The sequence below is a fragment of the Oncorhynchus nerka genome, unplaced genomic scaffold, assembly GCF_034236695.1.
Source record: "Oncorhynchus nerka isolate Pitt River unplaced genomic scaffold, Oner_Uvic_2.0 unplaced_scaffold_1158, whole genome shotgun sequence".
In the NCBI taxonomy this organism is placed as follows: domain Eukaryota; kingdom Metazoa; phylum Chordata; class Actinopteri; order Salmoniformes; family Salmonidae; genus Oncorhynchus; species Oncorhynchus nerka.
This window is the reverse complement of record NW_027040170.1, coordinates 75,575-100,821: the sequence shown is the minus strand read 5'-3', so window position 1 is coordinate 100,821 and position 25,247 is coordinate 75,575. Positions and strand designations below refer to the sequence as shown.

Here is a 25,247-nt window from a genome sequence, read left to right as displayed (position 1 = left end):
AGGAAGGTATATAGTGGAGGGTCTACACCAGAAGGTAATGGGTATAGGAGGAATGTATATAGTGGAGGGTCTACAGCAGAAGGTAGTGGGTATCTGTAGGAGGAAGGTATATAGTGGAGGGTCTACACCAGAAGGTAATGGGTATCTGTAGGAGGAAGGTATATAGTGGAGGGTCTACACCAGAAGGTAATGGGTATGTGTAGGAGGAAGGTATATAGTGGAGGGTCTACACCAGAAGGTAATGGGTATGTGTAGGAGGAAGGTATATAGTGGAGGGTCTACACCAGAAGGTAATGGTTATAGGAGGAATGTATATAGTGGAGGGTCTACACCAGAAGTTATTGGGTATCTGTAGGAGGAAGGTATATAGTGGAGGGTCTACACCAGAAGGTAATGGTTATAGGAGGAAGGTATATAGTGGAGGGTCTACACCAGAAGTTATTGGGTATCTGTAGGAGGAAGGTATATAGTGGAGGGTCTACACCAGAAGGTAATGGGTATAGGAGGCAGGTATATAGTGGAGGGTCTACACCAGAAGTTAATGGGTATCTGTAGGAGGAAGGTATATAGTGGAGGGTCTACACCAGAAGGTAATGGGTATCTGTAGGAGGAAGGTATATAGTGGACGGTCTACACCAGAAGGTATTGGGTATCTGTAGGAGGAAGGTATATAGTGGAGGGTCTACACCAGAAGGTAATGGTTATAGGAGGAAGGTATATAGTGGAGGGTCTACACCAGAAGGTATTGGGTATCTGTAGGAGGAAGATATATAGTGGATGGTCTACACCAGAAGGTATTGGGTATCTGTAGGAGGAAGGTATATAGTGGAGGGTCTACACCAGAAGGTAATGGTTATAGGAGGAAGGTATATAGTGGAGGGTCTACACCAGAAGTTAATGGGTATCTGTAGGAGGAAGGTATATAGTGGAGGGTCTACATCAGAAGGTAATGGTTATATGAGGAAGGTATATAGTGGAGGGTCTACACTAGAAGGTAATGGTTATAGAACGAGGGTATATAGTGGAGGGTCTACACCAGAAGGTAATGGTTATAGGAGGAAGGTATATAGTGGAGGGTCTACACCAGAAGGTAATGGTTATAGGAGGAAGGTATATAGTGGAGGGTCTACACCAGAAGGTAATGGGTATCTGTAGGAGGAAGGTATATAGTGGAGGGTCTACACCAGAAGATAATGGGTATCTGTAGGAGGAAGGTATATAGTGGAGGGTCTACACCACAACGCAGCCTCTGCCAGCTAGCCTACTTCAGCAGTACTGTATCATTTTAATCATTTTAGTCAATAAGATTCTTGCTACGTAAGCTTAACTCTCTGAACACTGGTGACGTGTAGTCCACTTGTCATTCCAATCTCCTTTGCATTAGCGTAGCCTCTTGTGTAGCCTGTCAACTATGTGTCTGTCTATCCCTGTTCTCTCCTCTCTGCACAGACCATACAAACGCTCCACACCGCGTGGCCGCGGCCACCCTAATCTGGTGGTCCCAGCGCGCACGACCCACGTGGAGTTCCAGGTCTCCGGTAGCCTCTGGAACTGCCGATCTGCGGCCAACAAGGCAGAGTTCATCTCCGCCTATGTCTCCCTCCAGTCCCTCGACTTCTTGGCACTGACGGAAACATGGATCACCACAGACAACACTGCTACTCCTACTGCTCTCTCTTCGTCTGCCCACGTGTTCTCGCACACCCCGAGAGCTTCTGGTCAGCGGGGTGGTGGCACCGGGATCCTCATCTCTCCCAAGTGGTCATTCTCTCTTTCTCCCTTACCCATCTGTCTATCGCCTCCTTTGAATTCCATGCTGTCACAGTTACCAGCCCTTTCAAGCTTAACATCCTTATCATTTATCGCCCTCCAGGTTCCTCGGAGAGTTCATCAATGAGCTTGATGCCTTGATAAGCTCCTTTCCTGAGGACGGCTCACCTCTCACAGTTCTGGGCGACTTTAACCTCCCCACGCCTACCTTTGACTCATTCCTCTCTGCCTCCTTCTTTCCACTCCTCTCCTCTTTGACCTCACCCTCTCACCTTCCCCCTACTCACAAGGCAGGAAATACGCCGACCTCATCTTTACTAGATGCTGTTCTTCCACTAACCTCGTTGCAACTCCTCCAAGTCTCCGACCACTACCTTGTATCCTTTTCCCTCTCGCTCTCATCCAACACTTCCCACACTGCCCCTACTGGATGGTATCGCGCCGTCCCCAACCTTCGCTCTCTCTCCCCCGCTACTCTCTCCTCTTCCATCCTATCATCTCTTCCCTCTGCTCAAACCTTCTCCAACCTATCTCCTGATTCTGCCTCCTCAACCCTCCTCTCCTCCCTTTCTGCATCCTTTGACTCTCTATGTCCCCTATCCTCCAGGCCGGCTCGGTCCTCCCCTCCCGCCTCCGTGGCTCGACGACTCACTGCGAGCTCACAGAACAGGGCTCCGGGCAGCCGAGCGGAAATGGAGGAAAACTCGCCTCCCTGCGGACCTGACATCCTTTCACTCCCTCCTCTCTACATTTTCCTCTTCTCTCTCTGCTGCTAAAGCCACTTTCTACCACTCTAAATTCCAAGCATCTGCCTCTAACCCTAGGAAGCTCTTTGCAACCTTCTCCTCCCTCCTGAATCCTCCTCCCTCCCCCCCCTCCTCCCTCTCTGCAGATGACTTCGTCAACCATTTTGAAAAGAAGGTCGACGACATCCGATCCTCGCTTGCTAAGTCAAACGACACCGCTGGTTCTGCTCACACTGCCCTACCCTGTGCTCTGACCTCTTTCTCCCCTCTCTCTCCAGATGAAATCTCGCGTCTTGTGACGGCCGGCCGCCCTACAACCTGCCCGCTTGACCCTATCCCCTCCTCTCTTCTCCAGACCATTTCCGGAGACCTCCTCCCTTACCTCACCTCGCTCATCAACTCATCCCTGACCGCTGGCTACGTCCCCTCCGTCTTCAAGAGAGCGAGAGTTGCACCCCTTCTGAAAAACCTACACTCGATCCCTCCGATGTCAACAACTACAGACCAGTATCCCTTCTTTCTTTTCTCTCCAAAACTCTTGAACGTGCCGTCCTTGGCCAGCTCTCCCGCTATCTCTCTCAGAATGACCTTCTTGATCCAAATCAGTCAGGTTTCAAGACTAGTCATTCAACTGAGACTGCTCTTCTCTGTATCACGGAGGCGCTCCGCACTGCTAAAGCTAACTCTCTCTCCTCTGCTCTCATCCTTCTAGACCTATCGGCTGCCTTCGATACTGTGAACCATCAGATCCTCCTCTCCACCCTCTCCGAGTTGGGCATCTCCGGCGCGGCCCACGCTTGGATTGCGTCCTACCTGACAGGTCGCTCCTACCAGGTGGCGTGGCGAGAATCCGTCTCCACACCACGTGCTCTCACCACTGGTGTCCCCCAGGGCTCTGTTCTAGGCCCTCTCCTATTCTCGCTATACACCAAGTCACTTGGCTCTGTCATAACCTCACATGGTCTCTCCTATCATTGCTATGCAGACGACACACAATTAATCTTCCTTTCCCCTTCTGATGACCAGGTGGCGAATCGCATCTCTGCATGTCTGGCAGACATATCCGTGTGGATGACGGATCACCACCTCAAGCTGAACCTCGGCAAGACGGAGCTGCTCTTCCTCCCGGGAAGGACTGCCCGTTCCATGATCTCGCCATCACGGTTGACAACTCCATTGTGTCCTCCTCCCAGAGCGCTAAGAACCTTGGCGTGATCCTGGACAACACCCTGTCGTTCTCAACTAACATCAAGGCGGTGGCCCGTTCCTGTAGGTTCATGCTCTACAACATCCGCAGAGTACGACCCTGCCTCACACAGGAAGCGGCGCAGGTCCTAATCCAGGCACTTGTCATCTCCCGTCTGGATTACTGCAACTCGCTGTTGGCTGGGCTCCCTGCCTGTGCCATTAAACCCCTACAACTCATCCAGAACGCCGCAGCCCGTCTGGTGTTCAACCTTCCCAAGTTCTCTCACGTCACCCCGCTCCTCCGCTCCCTCCACTGGCTTCCAGTTGAAGCTCGCATCCGCTACAAGACCATGGTGCTTGCCTACGGAGCTGTGAGGGGAACGGCACCTCAGTACCTCCAGGCTCTGATCAGGCCCTACACCCAAACAAGGGCACTGCGTTCATCCACCTCTGGCCTGCTCGCCTCCCTACCACTGAGGAAGTACAGTTCCCGCTCAGCCCAGTCAAAACTGTTCGCTGCTCTGGCCCCCCAATGGTGGAACAAACTCCCTCACGACGCCAGGACAGCGGAGTCAATCACCACCTTCCGGAGACACCTGAAACCCCACCTCTTTAAGGAATACCTAGGATAGGATAAAGTAATCCCTCTCACCCCCTCCCCTGAAAAGATTTAGATGCACTACTGTTCCACTGGAGGTCATAAGGTGAATGCACCAATTTGTAAGTCGCTCTGGATAAGAGCGTCTGCTAAATGACTTAAATGTAAATGTTAAATGTAGAAGGTAATGGTTATAGGAGGAAGGTATATAGTGGAGGGTCTACACCAGAAGGTAATGGTTATAGGGGGGAGGTATATAGTGGAGGGTCTAAACCAGAAGGTAATGGTTATAGGAGGAAGGTATATAGTGGAGGGTCTATACCAGAAGTTAATGGTTATAGGAGGAAGGTATATAGTGGGGGGTCTACACCAGAAGGTAATGGGTATCTGTAGGAGGAAGGTATATAGTGGAGGGTCTACACCAGAAGGTAATGGTTATAGGAGGAAGGTATATAGTGGAGGGTCTACACCAGAAGGTAATGGTTATAGGGGGGAGGTATATAGTGGAGGGTCTACACCAGAAGGTAATGGTTATAGGAGGAAGGTATATAGTGGAGGGTCTACACCAGAAGGTAATGGTTATAGGAGGAAGGTATATAGTGTAGCATTAAGCTTGGAATGTGAAGTGCAGGGAAGCGATTACATGTGGCAGGCATTGATAAGGAGAGAGAGCCATGGATTAGTGATGGAGGGGGGGTTGAGGTCAGGTCACCTTACGGGAGACATAAAAGCTTATGGCTCGTATCACTAGTGTCCTGCCGAGCATTAAAGAACGATGCTCTTTATGAGACTATGAGGAACGGTTAAATATTAGTGCTTGTGTGAAAATGTTTTTGTCTGAATTTTGTTGAAGAAAACACTTGGTTTGTGCTGTTATGTAACTTTCTCAATCATCATCATCATGTGGATCTGGTGAACAGTTATCACTTGTTGACCAACTACAGGAATACTGACCTCAGAGTCTCCAGTTTACAGTGAGGATTCCCCAGTCCAGCAGAGAGCAGCTTCACTCCTGAATCCTTCAGGTCATTGTTACTCAGATCCAGCTCTCTCAGGTGTGAGGGGTTTGACTCCAGAGCTGAGACCAGAGAAGCACAGCCTTCCTCTGTGACTCCACAGCCTGACAGCCTGACAAAGAGATCATCATGACTTCACAAACACACTGTTAATTTCACAAGTAGTGAAGAAGGACAATGGCAGATCCATTTGGTTTATTCTCTCAAATAACATATAGATTAATCTTAGATTTCCTAGAATTGTATGGTCATATTGTTACACTAATGTGAACATCAATTAATTTGTTCAATATGTTTTTCAATATAATATTATATACATATTATATATTATATTTTTCTCTAAACTGAATACTTCTTCCTGATGATTAGTTCTTATATGTCATTTTATTTACTCACAGAGCAGCTCTGGAGGCTTTGACCACTGGCAGCAGCCTCAGAAGACCTTCCTCTGATCTGGAGTATTTCTTCAGGTCAAACACATCCAGCTCCTTTTCTGAAGTCAGAAACACAAAGACCAGAGCTGACCACTGTGCAGGTGACAGGTTGGGTTTTGAGAGACGTCCTGATCTCAGGTAGCTTTGGATCTCCTCCACTAGAGAATGGTCATTCAGTTCATTCAGACAGTGGAACAGATTGATGCACCTCTCTGGAGAGGGATTCTCCCTGATCTTCTCCTTGATGTACTTGACTGTTTCTTCATGGGTCTTTGACCTGCTTCTGGTCTTTGTCAGTAGACCTCGTAAGTGCTTCTGATTGGACTCCAGTGAGAGGCCCAGAAGGAAGCGGAGCAAAAGGTCCAGGTTTCCCGTCTCACTTTGTAAAGCTTTATCCACAGCACTCTTGTAGACAGAAACTTTATGCTTGTCTCTGAACAGCAAAGAAAATATACTGGACTTGGTTTGTAGTTTGTCCATTAGATTCTCATTGTTGTTGATGAATGAGAGGAACACATATACAGCAGCCAGAAACTCCTGAATGCTCAGATGAACAAAGCAGTACACCTTGTCCTGGTACAGCACACATTCCTCTTTAATAAAGAGCTGTGTGCACAATCCTGAGTACACTGAGACTTCATTAACATCAATGCCAGCCTCTTTCAGATCTTTTTCATAGAAAATCAGATTGCCTTTCACAAGCTGTTGAAAAGCCAGTTTTCCCAGTGACAGAATGCTCTCTTTATTGCAGTGTGGACCTGTCTCTTCTTTCCCAAGATACTTTTCATTCTTCTGTTTGGTATGAAACACCACAAGGTGTGAGTACATCTCAGTCAGAGTCTTGGGCATCTCTTCTCTCTTCTGTTTCAGCATGTGTTCAAGGACTATTGCAGAAATCCAACAGAAGGCTGGAATGTGGCACATGATGTGGAGGCTCCTTGATGTCTTTATGTGTGAGATGATTCTGCTGGCCAGGTCCTCATCACTGAATCTCTTCCTGAAGTACTCCTCCTTCTGTGGGTCATTGAACCCTCGTACCTCTGTTACCTGGTCAACACACACTGAAGGGATCTTATTGGCTGCTGCAGGTCGGGTAGTTATCCAGAGGAGAGCAGAGGGAAGCAGATTTCCCTTGATGAGATTTGTCAGCAGAACATCTACTGAGGTTGACTCTGTGACGTCCCAACAGATCTTGTTCTTCTGGAAGTCTAGGGACAGTCGGCACTCATCCAGACCATCAAAGATGAACAGAACTTTGTACTTGTCATAGTTGGAGATTCTTGATTGTTTGGTTTCCATTGAGAAGTGATTGAGAAGTTCAATTAAAGTGTGTTCATCCCCTTTCATTAAATTCAGCTCCCGGAAAGGGAATGAAAATACAAATTGGACATCCTGATTTGCTTTTCCTTCAGCCCAGTCCAGAATGAACTTCTGCACAGACACTGTTTTTCCAATGCCAGCGACTCCTTTGTCAGCACAGTTCTGATAAGTTTGTCTTGTCCAGTTAAGGGTTTGAAGATGTCGTTACATTTGATTGCATTCTCTGGTCTTGCTTGTTTCCTGGTTGTTGTCTCAATCTGTCTCAGCTCATGTTCATTATTGACCTCTCCTGTTCCACCCTCTGTGATGTAGAGCTCTGTGTAGATCTTATTGAGAAGTGTTGGGTTTCCTTGTTTAGCGATCCCCTCAAATACACATTGAAACTTCTTCTTTAGATTAGATTTGAGTTCACGTTGGCAAATCACAGCAAGTTCATCTGAATGAAGAAATAACAGAGGATATTAATATTATGTCTGTTTTAATGTCTACAGTATTGTAGGACTGTTATCAAGTTTAAAATTATAATAATTTATTACCTTAACTGACAGTGTAAATGTGTAAATGTTTTCATAATGCATTACAGACTGGTGTGACTGATTATATTATTATTGGTATTATTGATGGTATTATTAATGTTGTCTCTCTCTATAAATTAATCACAACACATCCCTGCTGCTACTTGATGAGGTCACTAGGTGTTGTGTTAAGGCTGCTACAATATCATTGAGTTACACAGCTACTTTAGCTGTACTTTAGCTACAGCTTTTAAATGTTATAAAACAGCATTCAACACGAGGCAGACAGATCTTACATTTCTCCAGTGTGTCAGCAAGCTCCTTCTGGTTCATTTTCCTCAGGATGTGCAGTGTGATCTTCAGAGCCCCCTCTCTGGCACTGCTCTCCTGCTTCTCATCTTCAGCATCCACCACTTCCTTATCCTGCTTCTGACTCTCAAAGCCTTCTGGGAGTTCAGGACTAAGAATCCTCTTGAACCTCTTCAGTTCATTCTTCACAAATGTCATAATATTCTCTTCAAGCAACTGAAATAAATAATGTAAATAAGTTAAGCAAGAGTTGAAATGAGAATAAATGCTTTCTCCATAAAAACTAAATAATCAATAATCAAACAATTTCCCTTCATCAAAATGCTTCAATCAATAATCCACCCAGTTTCCCTCCATCAAAATGCATACAAAATTATTCCCGATTCCCGTAAAACTAATAAACTTTTCCAAACAAGTCAAACAACGTTTATAATCAAACGCAAATAAATGATAAAATATAAGACGGAGAATCGTTATTGTCTTCACCGCAGAAAAACAAAAAGAATGCGCACTCGTCCATGTGCATGGAAACACTACAAGCCAAAATGGGAGCCACCTAGAAAAACTACAATTTCTGGGTAATTTTTCCAAAAACCAGCATGAAACTCTTTCTAAAGACTGTTGACATCTAGTGGAAGCCATAGGAGCTGCAATTTGGGAGGACCTTGGCTTATAATTATAGTACTAGACATTGTAAATAGAGGTAAGCTGAATTTTTTTTTTTCACCTTTATTTAACCAGGTAGGCTAGTTGAGAACAAGTTCTCATTTGCAACTGCGACCTGGCCAAGATAAAGCATAGCAGTGTGAACAGACAACAGAGTTACACATGGAGTAAACAATTAACAAGTCAATAACACAGTAGAAAAAAAGGGGAGTCTATATACATTGTGTGCAAAAGGCATGAGAAGGTAGGCGAATAATTACAATTTTGTAGATTAACACTGGAGTGATAAATGATCAGATGGTCATGTACAGGTAGAGATATTGGTGTGCAAAAGAGCAGAAAAGTAAATAAATAAAAACAGTATGGGGATGAGGTAGGTTAAAATGGGTGGGCTATTTACCAATAGACTATGTACAGCTGCAGCGATCGGTTAGCTGCTCAGATAGCAGATGTTTGAAGTTGGTGAGGGAGATAAAAGTCTCCAACTTCAGCGATTTTTGCAATTAGTTCCAGTCACAGGCAGCAGAGAACTGGAACGAAAGGCGGCCAAATGAGGTGTTGGCTTTAGGGATGATCAGTGAGATACACCTGCTGGAGCGCGTGCTACGGATGGGTGTGCCATCGTGACCAGTGAACTGAGATAAGGCGGAACTTTACCTAGCATGGACTTGTAGATGACCTGGAGCCAGTGGGTCTGGCGAAGAATATGTAGCGAGGGCCAGCCGACTAGAGCATACAAGTCACAGTGGTGGGTGGTATAAGGTGCTTTAGTGACAAAACGGATGGCACTGTGATAAACTGCATCCAGTTTGCTGAGTAGAGTGTTGGAAGCAATTTTGTAGATGACATCGCCAAGTCGAGGATCGGTAGGATAGTCAGTTTTACTAGGGTAAGTTTGGCGGCGTGAGTGAAGGAGGCTTTGTTGCGGAATAGAAAGCCGACTCTTGATTTGATTTTCGATTGGAGATGTTTGATATGAGTCTGGAAGGAGAGTTTACAGTCTAGCCAGACACCTAGGTACTTATAGATGTCCACATATTCAAGGTCGGAACCATCCAGGGTGGTGATGCTGGTCAGGCGTGCGGGTGCAGATTGTCAAGCCCAGCTGATTTGTACGGGTCCAGGTTTTGCAGCTCTTTCAGAACATCTGCTATCTGGATTTGGGTAAAGGAGAACCTGGAGAGGCTTGGGCGAGTAGCTGCGGGGGGGGCGGAGCTGTTGGCCGAGGTTGGAGTAGCCAGGAGGAAGGCATGGCCAGCCGTTGAGAAATGCTTGTTGAAGTTTTCGATAATCATGGATTTATCGGTGGTGACCGTGTTACTTAGCCTCAGTGCAGTGGGCAGCTGGGAGGAGGTGCTCTTGTTCTCCATGGACTTCACAGTGTCCCAGAACTTTTTGGAGTTGGAGCTACAGGATGCAAACTTCTGCCTGAAGAAGCTGGCCTTAGCTTTCCTGACTGACTGCGTGTATTGGTTCCTGACTTCCCTGAACAGTTGCATATCGCGGGGACTATTCGATGCTATTGCAGTCCGCCACAGGATGTTTTTGCGCTGGTCGAGGGCAGTCAGGCCTGGAGTGAACCAAGGGCTATATCTGTTCTTAGTTCTGCATTTTTTGAACGGAGCATGCTTATCTAAAATGGTGAGGAAGTTACTTTTAAAGAATGACCAGGCATCCTCAACTGACGGGATGAGGTCAATGTCCTTCCAGGATACCCGGGCCAGGTCGATTAGAAAGGCCTGCTCACAGAAGTGTTTTAGGGAGCGTTTGACAGTGATGAGGGGTGGTCGTTTGACTGCTGCTCCGTAGCGGATACAGGCAATGAGGCAGTGATCGCTGAGATCCTGGTTGAAGACAGCGGAGGTGTATTTGGAGGGCCAGTTGGTCAGGATGACGTCTATGAGGGTGCCCTTGTTTACAGAGTTAGGGTTGTACCTGGTGGGTTCCTTGATGATTTGTGTGAGATTGAGGGCATCTAGCTTAGATTGTAGGACTGCCGGGGTGTTAAGCATTTTGGGGGGGGGATGGTTAATCAAACCTTAGGTACACTAATACGTAAATAAACAATCAAATTTAAGAAGGAAAATCGTTATTGCCTTTACCGGAGATAAACAAAAAGAACGCGCTCTCTTCCATTAGCATGGAAACACTACAGCCAAAATGGGAGACACTTAGAAAAACTACAACTTCTACCTCATTTTTGCAAAAAAACAGCCTTAAACTCTCTCTAAAGACTGTTGACATCTAGTGGAAGCTCTAGGAACTGCAACCGGGAGGATTTCAGACATTGAAAACAGTGGTAAGATGAATTTGTTATGGGGGGGATGGTTTCGCCTGCCATTTCAGTTCTGTTATACTCACAGACATTATTTTAACAGTTTTAGAAACTTTAGAGTGTTTTATATCCAAATCAACATCTATATGCATAGCTTCTGGGCCTGAGTAGCAGGCAGTTTCAAATGGAAATGCTATTCATCCAGATGTGAAAAGTCTGCTGGCGGTGCAGATAGGAGACCAGAGAGGTTAATGAATGATTGACAGATTAACCTGAGGTAAACAATAACAAATTTACATAAAAGGACCACATACACTGAATATGGAGGCCAGGTCTGTTTGATGACTCTGGGAAGACTGACCACTGAGAATCTCTGACTCTGATCTCTCCTGTTGGTTTCTGTGGACAGAACATGAGATTACATCTCCTCATCCAGGGAGTACACACACACACACACACACACACACACACACACACACATGCACACGCGCACACGCACGCTGACGCAGGGAGGGAATGTTGTGTTTGATTAATATTGGTTTAGGACTTTGAAAATGGATAAAATGATTAGCCTATGGATTATGAAAACAACAACAATAAATGGGAAAATGAGAGATGAGAAATGACTAGAGACAGTGTTGTTTAACTCACTGACCCATGAGTTCTTCTTACCTTTGTTCACAAGAAAAGTCTCCCTCTCTAGGTAGATCCATAGACATGTCACTCTTCATGGACACAAAGCTGGGAACAGGGGAGGCTGGTCTCTCCTGCCTGATTGGACTTCAACACAACAGAGACAAACATTACATCTCTCATCTACTCTGAGCTCAGATGGGGAAACAATAGTTTAATTCCAAAAAGCTACATATCACTTTTCAGAAATGTTGGTAAATTATCTCATTTTGTTAAAATAAATGATTAAACCACTACAAGGCTTTATAAAGACTTCTAAAAAGGGGTAATTTAGACATAAAATGCACTTTTGCTGTTATTTTCCTGCTGTGAGAAACTGAGTCAAATTAAGATGGAACCTCTAAGTGCATTCATCTTTAGATATCTAGGTGAGACAACCACATATCACAGTCTAATATACAGGATATCAACATTCCTGTTAAATAATGGATATATAGATATCTAGGTGAGACAACCACATATCACAGTCAAATATACAGGATACCAACATTCCTGTTAAATAATGGATATATAGATATCTAGGTGAGACAACCACATATCACAGTCTAATATACAGGATACCAACATTCCTGATAAATAATGGATATATAGATATCTAGGTGAGACAACAATGGATATATAGATATCTAGGTGAGACAACCACATATCACAGTCTCAAATCAAATCAAATCAAATTTTATTTGTCACATACACATGGTTATCAGATGTTAATGCGAGTGTAGCGAAATGCTTGTGCTTCTAGTTCTGACAATGCAGTGATAACCAACAAGTAATCTAACTAACAATTCCAAAACTACTGTCTTATACACAGTGTAAGGGGATAAGGAATATGTACATAAGGATATATGAATGAGTGATGGTACAGAGCAGCATACAGTAGATGGTATCGAGTACAGTATATACATATGAGATGAGTATGTAGACAAAGTAAACAAAGTGGCATAGTTAAAGTGGCTAGTGACATAAGGATGCAGTCGATGATCTAGAGTACAGTATATACGTATGCATATGAGATGAATAATGTAGGGTAAGTAACATTATATAAGGTAGCATTGTTTAAAGTGGCTAGTGATATATTTACATAATTTCCCATCAATTCCCATTATTAAAGTGGCTGGAGTTGGGTCAGTGTCAATGACAGTGTGTTGGCAGCAGCCACTCAATGTTAGTGGTGGCTGTTTAACAGTCTGATGGCCTTGAGATAGAAGCTGTTTTTCAGTCTCTCGGTCCCAGCTTTGATGCACCTGTACTGACCTCGCCTTCTGGATGATAGCGGGGTGAACAGGCAGTGGTTCGGGTGGTTGATGTCCTTGATGATCTTTATGGCCTTCCTGTAACATCGGGTGGTGTAGGTGTCCTGGAGGGCAGGTAGTTTGCCCCCGGTGATGCGTTGTGCAGACCTCACTACCCTCTGGAGAGCCTTACGGTTGAGGGCGGAGCAGTTGCCGTACCAGGCGGTGATACAGCCCGCCAGGATGCTCTCGATTGTGCATCTGTAGAAGTTTGTGAGTGCTTTTGGTGACAAGCCGAATTTCTTCAGCCTCCTGAGGTTGAAGAGGCGCTGCTGCGCCTTCTTCACGACGCTGTCAGTGTGAGTGGACCAATTCAGTTTGTCTGTGATGTGTATGCCGAGGAACTTAAAACTTGCTACCCTCTCCACTACTGTTCCATCGATGTGGATAGGGGGTGTTCCCTCTGCTGTTTCCTGAAGTCCAAAATCATCTCCTTAGTTTTGTTGACGTTGAGTGTGAGGTTATTTTCCTGACACCACACTCCGAGGGCCCTCACCTCCTCCCTGTAGGCCGTCTCGTCGTTGTTGGTAATCAAGCCTACCACTGTTGTGTCGTCCGCAAACTTGATGATTGAGTTGGAGGCGTGCGTGGCCACGCAGTCGTGGGTGAACAGGGAGTACAGGAGAGGGCTCAGAACGCACCCTTGTGGGGCCCCCGTGTTGAGGATCAGCGGGGAGGAGATGTTGTTGCCTACCCTCACCACCTGGGGGCGGCCCGTCAGGAAGTCCAGTACCCAGTTGCACAGGGCGGGGTCGAGACCCAGGGTCTCGAGCTTGATGACGAGCTTGGAGGGTACTATGGTGTTGAATGCCGAGCTGTAGTCGATGAACAGCATTCTCACATAGGTATTCCTCTTGTCCAGGTGGGTTAGGGCAGTGTGCAGTGTGGTTGAGATTGCATCGTCTGTGGACCTATTTGGGCGGTAAGCAAATTGGAGTGGGTCTAGGGTGTCAGGTAGGGTGGAGGTGATATGGTCCTTGACTAGTCTCTCAAAGCACTTCATGATGACGGAAGTGAGTGCTACGGGGGGGTAGTCGTTTAGCTCAGTTACCTTAGCTTTCTTGGGAACAGGAACAATGGTGGCCCTCTTGAAGCATGTGGGAACAGCAGACTGGTATAGGGATTGATTGAATATGTCCGTAAACACACCGGCCAGCTGGTCTGCGCATGCTCTGAGGGCGCGGCTGGGGATGCCATCTGGGCCTGCAGCCTTGCGAGGGTTAACACGTTTAAATGTCTTACTCACCTCGGCTGCAGTGAAGGAGAGACCGCATGTTTTCGTTGCAGGCCGTGTCAGTGGCACTGTATTGTCCTCAAAGCGGGCAAAAAGTTATTTAGTCTGCCTGGGAGCAAGACATCCTGGTCCGTGACTGGGCTGGGTTTCTTCTTGTAGTCCGTGATTGACTGTAGACCCTGCCACATGCCTCTTGTGTCTGAGCCATTGAATTGAGATTCCACTTTGTCTCTGTACTGACGCTTAGCTTGTTTAATAGCCTTGCGGAGGGAATAGCTGCATTGTTTATATTCGGACATGTTTCCAGACACCTTGCCCTGATTAAAAGCAGTGGTTCGCGCTTTCAGTTTCACGCGAATGCTGCCATCAATCCACGGTTTCTGGTTTGGGAATGTTTTTATCGTTGCTATGGGAACGACATCTTCGACGCACGTTCTAATGAACTCGCACACCGAATCAGCGTATTCGTCAATATTTCCATCTGACGCAATACGAAACATGTCCCAGTCCACGTGATGGAAGCAGTCTTGGAGTGTGGAGTCAGCTTGGTCTGACCAGCGTTGGACAGACCTCAGCGTGGGAGCCTCTTGTTTTAGTTTCTGCCTGTAGGCAGGGATCAGCAAAATGGAGTCGTGGTCAGCTTTTCCGAAAGGGGGCGGGGCAGGGCCTTATATGCGTCGCGGAAGTTAGAGTAACAATGATCCAAGGTTTTACCACCCCTGGTTGCGCAATCGATATGCTGATAAAATTTAGGGAGTCTTGTTTTCAGATTAGCTTTGTTAAAATCCCCAGCTACAATGAATGCAGCCTCCGGATAAATGGTTTCCAGTTTGCAAAGAGTTAAATAAAGTTCGTTCAGAGCCATCGATGTGTCTGCTTGGGGGATATATACGGCTGTGATTATAATCGAAGAGAATTCTCTTGGAAGATAATGCGGTCTACATTTGATTGTGAGGAATTCTAAATCAGGTGAACAGAAGGATTTGAGTTCCTGTATGTTTCCTTCATCACACCATGTCTCGTTAGTCATGAGGCATACGCCCCCGCCACTCTTCTTACCAGAAAGATGTTTGTTTCTGTCGGCGCGATGCGTGGAGAAACCCGTTGGCTGCACTGCATCGGATAGCGTCTTCCCAGTAAGCCATGTTTCCGTGAAGCAGAGAACGTTGCAGTCTCTGATGTCCTCTGGAATGCTACCCTTGCTCGGATTTCGTCAACCTTGTTGTCAAGAGACTGGACATTGGCGAGAAGAATGCTGGGGAGTGGTGCGCGATGTGCCCTTTTTCGGAGTCTGACCAGAACACCGCCTCGTTTCCCTCTTTTTCGGAGTCGTTTCCTTGGGTCGCTGCATGCGATCCATTCCGTTGTCCTGTTTGTAAGGCAGAACACCGGATCCGCGTCGCGGAAAACATATTCTTGGTCGTACTGATGGTGAGTTGACGCTGATCTTATATTCAGTAGTTCTTCTCGACTGTATGTAATGAAACCTAAGATGACCTGGGGTACTAATGTAAGAAATAACACGTAAAAAAACAAAAAACTGCATAGTTTCCTAGGAACGCGAGTCTAATATACAGGATACCAAGATTCCTGATAAATAATGGATATATAGATATCTAGGTGAGACAACCACATATCACAGTCAGATATACAGGATACCAACATTCCTGTTAAATAATGGATATATAGATATCTAGATGAGACAACCACATATCACAGTCAGATATACAGGATACCAACATTCCTGTTAAATAATGGATATATAGATATCTAGGTGAGACAACCACATATCACAGTCTAATATACAGGATACCAACATTCCATTCCAATGGATATATAGATATCTAGGTGAGACAACCATCTATCACAGTCTAATATACAGGATACCAACATTCCTGTTAAATAATGGATATATAGATATCTAGGTGAGACAACCACATATCACAGTCTAATATACAGGATACCAACATTCCTGTTAAATAATGGATAAATAGATATCTAGGTGAGACAACCATCTATCACAGTCTAATATACAGGATACCAACATTCCTGTTAAATAATGGATAAATAGCATTTAGCAAAAAAAACACATTTTCATACACATCTAAAATCTAGAACAGTTATATAGAATGTACCCATAAGAAATCATTTCTGAATAAAAAACTATTTTAGAATATACATTCTTAAACAATACTGTCAGCTCACCTCTTAGTTTTGGTGTCATGTTCCACAGAGAGACTCATTTTAGAGACAGGGCCCCCCTCCTCTCTCTCCCCAGAGAGACTCATTTTAGAGGCAGAGCCCCCCTCCTCTCTCTCCCCAGAGAGAATCATTTTAGAGGCAGGGCCCCCCTCCTCTCTCTCCCCAGAGAGACTCATTTTAGAGGCAGGGCCCCCCTCCTCTCTCTCCCCAGAGAGACTCATTTTAGAGACAGGGCACCCCTCCTCTCTCTCCCCAGAGAGACTCATTTTAGAGGCAGGGCCCCCCTCCTCTCTCTCCCCAGAGAGACTCATTTTAGAGGCAGGGCCTCCCTCCTCTCTCTCCCCAGAGAGACTCATTTTAGAGGCAGGGCCCCCCTCCTCTCTCTCCCCAGAGAGACTCATTTTATAGGCAGGGCCCCCCTCCGCTCTCCACAGAGAGACTCATTTTAGAGGCAGGGCCCCCCTCCGCTCTCCACAGAGATAATCATTTTAGAGGCAGGGCCCCCCTCCGCTCTCCACAGAGATAATCATTTTAGAGGCAGGGATCCCCCTCCTTTCTCTCCCCAGAGAGACTCATTATAGACAACTGACCCCTAAACAGAGATCCAGCATGTTGTGTTTGTTTGATATTGTTTTAGGACTGTGAAAATGGACAAAGGGATTAGCCTATGGATTATGAAAACAACAACAATAAATGGGAAAATGGGAGAGGAGAAATGACTAGAGACAGTGCTGTTTAACTCACTGACCAGGACCCATGAGTTCTTCTTACCTTTGTTCAGTAGAAAAGTCTCCCTCTCTAAACAGTATAGGTAGACCCATAGACCGGTCACTCTTCATGGACACACAGCTGGGTACAGGGGAGGCTGGTCTCTCCTGCTTGATTGGACTTCAACACAACAGAGACAAACATTACATCTCTCATCTACTCTGAGCTCAGATGGGGAAACATAAGAGTTTCATTCCAAAACGCTTTATATCACTTTTCAGAAATGTTGGTCATTTATATTTTATTGTTAAAATAAATGATTAAACCACTACAAGGCTTTATACAGACTTCTAAAGTGGGTATTTTACACATAAATATACAGGATACCAACATTCCTGTTAAATAATGGATAAATAGCATTTAGCAAAAAAACACATTTTCATACACATCTAAAATCTAGAACAGTTATATAGAATGTACCCATAAGAAATCATTTATGAATAAAAAAAACATTTAGAATATACATTCTTAAACAATATTGTCAGCTCACCTCTTAGTTTTGGTGTCATGTTCCCCAGAGAGACTCATTTTAGAGACAGGGCACCCCTCCTCACTCTCCCCAGAGAGACTCATTTTAGAGGCAGGGCCCTCCTCCTCTCTCTCCCCAGAGAGACTCATTTTAGAGGCAGGGCCCCCCTCCTCTCTCTCCCCAGAGAGACTCATTTTAGAGGCAGGGCCCCCCTCCTCTCTCTCCCCAGAGAGACTCATTTTAGAGACAGGGCACCCCTCCTCTCTCTCCCCAGAGAGACTCATTTTAGAGGCAGGGCCCTCCTCCTTTCTCTCCCCAGAGAGACTCATTTTAGAGCACTGACCCCTAAACAGAGATCCAACATGTTGGTTGTGGTTAACACAGTGACAACTAAACAGAGATACAACATGTTGGTTGTGGTTAACACAGTGACAACAAATTATTGTATTGATTATCTCTTAGAAATAAAACAGTTTACTAACAAACACGTCCAAACTGTCAGGTTGTTTAATGTAGTTACTTTGTTCTAGCCCAATGACCACTCAACACCCGCCCACAAGGCCTGAAAACTAGCCCCTGATAGGCCTACATCTTATTTTGGGGCGGCAGGTAGCCTAGTGGTTAGAGCGTTGGGGCGGCAGGTAGCCTAGTGGTTAGAGGGTTGGGGCGGCAGGTAGCCTAGTGGTTAGAGCGTTGGGGCGGCAGGTAGCCTAGTGGTTAGAGTGGAGGGGTGGCAGGTAGCCTAGTGGTTAGAGTGTTGGGGTGGCAGGTAGCCTAGTGGTTAGAGGGTTGGGGCGGCAGGTAGCCTAGTGGTTAGAGTGTTGGGGCGGCAGGTAGCCTAGTGGTTAGAGTGTTGGGGCGGCAGGTAGCCTAGTGGTTAGAGTGTTGGGGCGGCAGGTAGCCTAGTGGTTAGAGTGGAGGGGCGGCAGGTAACCTAGTGGTTAGAGCGTTGGGGCGGCAGGTAGCCTAGTGGTTAGAGCGTTTGGGGCAGCAGGTAGCCTAGTGGTTAGAGTGTTGGGGCGGCAGGTAGCCTAGTGGTTAGAGTGGAGGGGCGGCAGGTAGCCTAGCGGTTAGAGTGGAGGGGCGGCAGGTAGCCTAGTGGTTAGAGCGTTGGGGTGGCAGGTAGCCTAGTGGTTAGAGTGGAGGGGGGGCAGGTAGCCTAGTGGTTAGAGCGTTGGGGTGGCAGGTAGCCTAGTGGTTAGAGCGTTGGGGAGGCAGGTAGTCTAGTGGTTAGAGCATTGAGGCGGCAGGTAGCCTAGTGGTTAGAGCGTTGAGGCGGCAGTTAGCCTAGTGGTTAGAGCGTTGAGGCGGCAGGTAGCCTAGTGGTTAGAGTGTTGGGGCAGCAGGTAGCCTAGTGGTTAGAGTGGAGGGGTGGCAGGTAGCCTAGTGGTTAGAGCGTTGGGGCGGCAGGTAGCCTAGTGGTTAGAGCGTTGTGGCGGCAGGTAGCCTAGTGGTTAGAGTGTTGGGGCAGTAACCAAAAGGTTGCAGGTTTGAATCCCAGAGCTGACAAGGTACAAATCTGTCGTTCTGCCCCTGACGGGCCGTCGTTGTAATAAATCATTTGTTATTAACTGACTTGCCTAGTTAAATAAAGTTTAAATAAAAGAAAAAGAATACAATTCAGACCTACAGTGGGCAAGATGATTTAACAGTTTGCTTAGTACAAATTGACAGATTAATTTATTTAACATGAATAGCAAGATGATTTAACAGTTTGCTTAGTACAAATTGACAGATTAATTTATTTAACATGAATATCAAGGAGATGTTGAGGTAAGAAGTGTTTCTGTTGCCCAGTAGCCTGCTGCAATAGAATACTGAGGATGGTCATAATTTCAATCAATTAATCTCATATTAATACTATGGTAATGAACTGAACAGGTCTATGAATCTAATATTAATACTAATGAACTGAACAGGTCTATGAATCTAATATTAATACTAATGAACTGAACAGGTCTATGAATCTAATATTAATACTAATGAACTGAACAGGTCTATGAATCTAATATTAATACTAATGAACTGAACAGGTCTATGAATCTAATATTAATACTAATGAACTGAACAGGTCTATGAATCTAATATTAACCTCTTCAGTCGACCCTCTACTTTTTTGAACATTCTGTTAAAAATCGCGCAACATTTCAGCGCCCTGCTACTCATGCCAGGAATATAGTATATGCATTTGCTTAGTCTGTGTGGATAGAAAACACTCAGACGTTTAAAAAACTGGTTAAATCACTGCTGTGGCTTTACCAGAACGGCATTTACATCGAAAAGCACAGGAAAAACTGATCACTGAAAATGGGGAAAATATATCCATGCGCTACTTGAACCCATTGATAAACGTGAACCACAATTAATTGACTGAGGTTGCAGTACCTACAGCTTCCACAGGGTGTCTAGAGTCTTGTCATTTCCCTTCGAGTTTTTCTTGGTCAAACACATACAGGACACCGTATCTAATCCGGTCTAGGACCGGATATTTTCGTTGAGTTTCTAGCCGGACATTTTTCCAAACGGACAGCTAATGATCTTTACATCACCTCCTGATGAATTTTATCGCTTATTAACGTTTACTAATACCTAAAGTTGCATTACAAACGTATTTCGAAGTGTTTTGTGAAAGTTTATCGTCGACTTTTGAATTTTAAAAAATGACGTTACGTTTTGAAAACGATGTTTTTTTCGTTTATCACACAGTCTACATATAACGATATCTAGGCTTTATATGGACCGATTTAATCGAAATAAAGACCCAAATAGTGTTTATGGGACATCTAGGAGTGCCAACAAAGAAGATGGTGAAAGGTAATGAATGTTTTCTATTTTATTGTGCGGTTTGTGTAACGCCGAAATGCTAATTATTTTGTTTACGTCCCCTGTGGGTCTTTTGGGGTGTTGCATGCTATCAGATAATAGCTTCTCATGCTTTCGCCGAAAAGCATTTTAAAAATCTGACTTGTTGCCTGGATTCACAACGAGTGTAGATTTAATTCGATACCCTGCATGTGTATTTTAATGAACTTTTGAGTTTTAACTAATACTATTAGCATTTAGCGTAGCGCATTTGCATTTCCAGAGCTCTAGTTGGGACGCAAGCGTCCCGAGTAGAAGCAACAGGTTAATACTAATGAACTGAACAGGTCAATGAATCTAATATTAATACTAATGAACTGAACAGGTCTATGAATCTAATATTAATACTAATGAACTGAACAGGTCTATGAATCTAATATTAATACTAATGAACTGAACAGGTCTATGAATCTAATATTAATACTAATGAACTGAACAGGTCTATGAATCTAATATTAATACTATGGTAATGAACTGAACAGGTCTATGAATCTAATATTAATACTAATGAACTGAACAGGTCTATGAATCTAATATTAATACTAATGAACTGAACAGGTCTATGAATCTAATATTAATACTATGGTTATGAACTGAACAGGTCTATGAATCTAATATTAATACTAATGAACTGAACAGGTCTATGAATCTAATATTAATACTAATGAACTGAACAGGTCTATGAATTTAATATTAATACTAATGAACGGAACAGGTCTATGAATCTAATATTAATACTAATGAACTGAACAGGTCTATGAATCTAATATTAATACTATGGTTATGAACTGAACAGGTCTATGAATCTAATATTAATACTAATGAACTGAACAGGTCTATGAATCTAATATAAATACTAATGAACTGAACAGGTCTATGAATCTAATATTAATACTATGGTAATGAACTGAACAGGTCTATGAATCTAATATTAATACTAATGAACTGAACAGGTCTATGAATTTAATATTAATACTAATGAACGGAACAGGTCTATGAATCTAATATTAATACTAATGAACTGAACAGGTCTATGAATCTAATATTAATACTATGGTTATGAACTGAACAGGTCTATGAATCTAATATTAATACTAATGAACTGAACAGGTCTATGAATCTAATATAAATACTAATGAACTGAACAGGTCTATGAATCTAATATTAATACTATGGTAATGAACTGAACAGGTCTATGAATCTAATATTAATACTAATGAACTGAACAGGTCTATGAATCTAATATTAATACTAATGAACTGAACAGGTCTATGAATCTAATATTAATACTAATGAACTGAACAGGTCTATGAATCTAATATTAATACTAATGAACTGAACAGGACTATGAATCTAATATTAATACTATGGTAATGAACTGAACAGGTCTATGAATCTAATATTAATACTATGGTAATGAACTGAACAGGTCTATGAATCTAATATTAATACTAATGAACTGAACAGGTCTATGAATCTAATATTAATACTAATGAACTGAACAGGTCTATGAATCTAATATTAATACTATGGTAATGAACTGAACAGGTCTATGAATCTAATATTAATACTATGGTAATGAACTGAACAGGTCTATGAATCTAATATAAATACTAATGAACTGAACAGGTCTATGAATCTAATATTAATACTATGGTAATGAACTGAACAGGTCTATGAATCTAATATTAATACTATGGTTATGAACTGAACAGGTCTATGAATCTAATATTAATACTAATGAACTGAACAGGTCTATGAATCTAATATTAATACTATGGTTATGAACTGAACAGGTCTATGAATCTAATATTAATACTAATGAACTGAACAGGTCTATGAATCTAATATTAATACTATGGTAATGAACTGAATAGGTCTAATATTAATACTATGGTTATGAACTGAACAGGTCTATGAATCTAATATTAATATTAACACACTTCAGAACAGTGGAAAAATTGGTCCTGTGTAAAATGTCCATATGTCATCAGTCTGAAGGGTTTTAAGGAAATTAAAATCTGAGAAAACGATGAAACACGTTTCTGATCAGGTTGAAAATACTGTCTGCTTGTATCAGTGTCAGAGATAACAGCTTACACTCTCATTCACAATATCTCAAGAGATACTGAAATAAATCATATTTCTCCACCCCTAAATTAACATTTGTTGTTTCATTTAAATGCAAAAAATGCATAATTCTGCATAATTCTGCAGTTCATATTAAATTACTTTATAGGCCTATAGTGTCAGTCAGTGTCGAGATTACAGTTACTATTCAATTTAACCCGTATGAATTTAAATGAGGAACATTCTGTTTATTTATGGCTACAGTGATACTCGTGAACGGGTATCAAAGGTGCATGTGTGACAAAGTGAAAATGTAGAGTTTCCATCAACCTCACTCGCGATGCGCGCAACGTGGATATCAGAGAACACCGCAGTTCCGGGTAGAGTAGTGGGTGAAACCATTCACCTCAGAAAGAGGGGTGATATGAATAACGTTTCCTTTCATTATGTGTTGTCGAATTCATAAAACATATTTGTTGCTATTGTAGTAAGGTTGTTAATACGAGAGGTTTTCAGACTTGCCATTTTTGTATTATTTTCCTTGAAAGAACAAGTAGTGGGTTTTGAGTGCTTCTCCCCTATTTGTAAAGTTGGTCTGCCTGCTGTTCAGTCTGAGATATTCTGAGAGCACGTCTCCTTCTGCTGGACATAAAAACTGTTTCAAACTGTATAACACAATAGCGTCTTTGGAAAACTGGTTCATATATCGAAAAGTCAATAGCGAATGTGACGATGTATATATTTATTTTGTATTTAAAGCATATTTCTGGAAGTTTATCAGGTGTCCTCTAGCTTAGCTAGCTACATAGCCGTCTTTGTATCATTGATAATTGCGTAATTATCGTATTTCGTCGTCCTAACGCAGTCTACACTGCCCTGCAGCTAGCCAGCTAGCTAACGTCCACCGTTAGCTAGTCCACCGTCTACCGATTAGCAACGGTTTGATTTGTCTAATCTTAGCAATTTCTTCTTAGCTAGCTACATAGCCGTCTTTGTATCATAGATAATTGCGTAATTATCGTATTTCGTCGTCCTAACGCAGTCTACACTGCCCTGCAGCTAGCCAGCTAGCTAACGACCACCGTTAGCTAGTCCACTGTCTACCGATTAGCAGCACAACTATTACACTCAACTGAACGACTTGATTAGTGTAGTGTTAGCTAGCTACATAGTTGTCTTTGCTGTCTTCGTATCCAAGATAATTGTGTAGTTTAGAGTGTGTAGTTTTAGAGTGATTATCTTAATTTACTAAGGTTAGCTAGCCAGCTATTTGTCGTCCTTAACGTAGGAGACACTCCTAGCTAGCCAACAGCTAGCCAACGTCTACCGAACAGAACTTCCGCACTCAACAATCCGGTCGCATTTCGCTTCGCTCCACAGGTAGTATCACATTTTTCATTTCATTTCATTACAGTACAACGGCTTGATTTGTTTGATCGTAGCTAGCTACATAGCTAGCTACATAGCCGTCTTTGTATCAGATAATTGTGTAGTCTTGAGCGATTTCCTAGGTTAGCTAGCCAGCTATTGTCGTTCTTTTAACGCAACGTAACGTAATCAACACTGCCAGCTAGCCCCGAATAGCAGCACAGTAGAAACTATTACACTCAACGGAACGACTTGATTAGTGTAGTGTCAACAACGCAGACACTGCCAGCTAGCCTACATAGTCAACAACGCAGCCTCTGCCAGCTAGCCTACTTCAGCAGTACTGTATCATTTTAATCATTTTAGTCAATAAGATTCTTGCTACGTAAGCTTAACTTTCTGAACACTCGAGACGTGTGGTCCACTTGTCATTCCAATCCCCTTTGCATTAGCGTAGCCTCTTGTGTAGCCTGTCAACTATGTGTCTGTCTATCCCTGTTCTCTCCTCTCTGCACAGACCATACAAACGCTCCACACCGCGTGGCCGCGGCCACCCTAATCTGGTGGTCCCAGCGCGCCCGACCCACGTGGAGTTCCAGGTCTCCGGTAGCCTCTGGAACTGCCGATCTGCGGCCAACAAGGCAGAGTTCATCTCAGCCTATGCCTCCCTCCAGTCCCTCGACTTCTTGGCACTGACGGAAACATGGATCACCACAGACAACACTGCTACTCCTACTGCTCTCTCTTCGTCTGCCCACGTGTTCTCGCACACCCCGAGAGCTTCTGGTCAGCGGGTGGTGGCACCGGGATCCTCATCTCTCCCAAGTGGTCATTCTCTCTTTCTCCCCTTACCCATCTGTCTATCGCCTCCTTTGAATTCCATGCTGTCACAGTTACCAGCCCTTTCAAGCTTAACATCCTTATCATTTATCGCCCTCCAGGTTCCCTCGGAGAGTTCATCAATGAGCTTGATGCCTTGATAAGCTCCTTTCCTGAGGACGGCTCACCTCTCACAGTTCTGGGCGACTTTAACCTCCCCACGTCTACCTTTGACTCATTCCTCTCTGCCTCCTTCTTTCCACTCCTCTCCTCTTTGACCTCACCCTCTCACCTTCCCCCTACTCACAAGGCAGGAAATACGCTCGACCTCATCTTTACTAGATGCTGTTCTTCCACTAACCTCATTGCAACTCCCCTCCAAGTCTCCGACCACTACCTTGTATCCTTTTCCTCTCGCTCTCATCCAACACTTCCCACACTGCCCCTACTGGATGGTATCGCGCCGTCCCAACCTTCGCTCTCTCTCCCCGCTACTCTCTCCTCTTCCATCCTATCATCTCTTCCCTCTGCTCAAACCTTCTCCAACCTATCTCCTGATTCTGCCTCCTCAACCCTCCTCTCCTCCCTTTCTGCATCCTTTGACTCTCTATGTCCCCTATCCTCCAGGCCGGC

At 44.1% G+C, this 25,247-nt stretch overlaps 1 protein-coding gene across 5 annotated transcripts in view; it reads right to left on the bottom strand.

Moving 5' to 3' along the window:
• Nucleotides 1-25,247, bottom strand: part of LOC135569860 (NACHT, LRR and PYD domains-containing protein 3-like) — a 107,647-nt gene that overhangs the window by 7,796 nt on the left and 74,604 nt on the right. For all 5 annotated transcript variants that reach the window (XM_065016066.1, XM_065016065.1, XM_065016068.1 and 2 more), the window contains one exon: nucleotides 5,257-5,430. In XM_065016066.1, coding sequence (XP_064872138.1) covers nucleotides 5,257-5,430 — 174 coding nt within the window. The remainder of the gene's footprint in view (nucleotides 1-5,256; nucleotides 5,431-25,247) is intronic.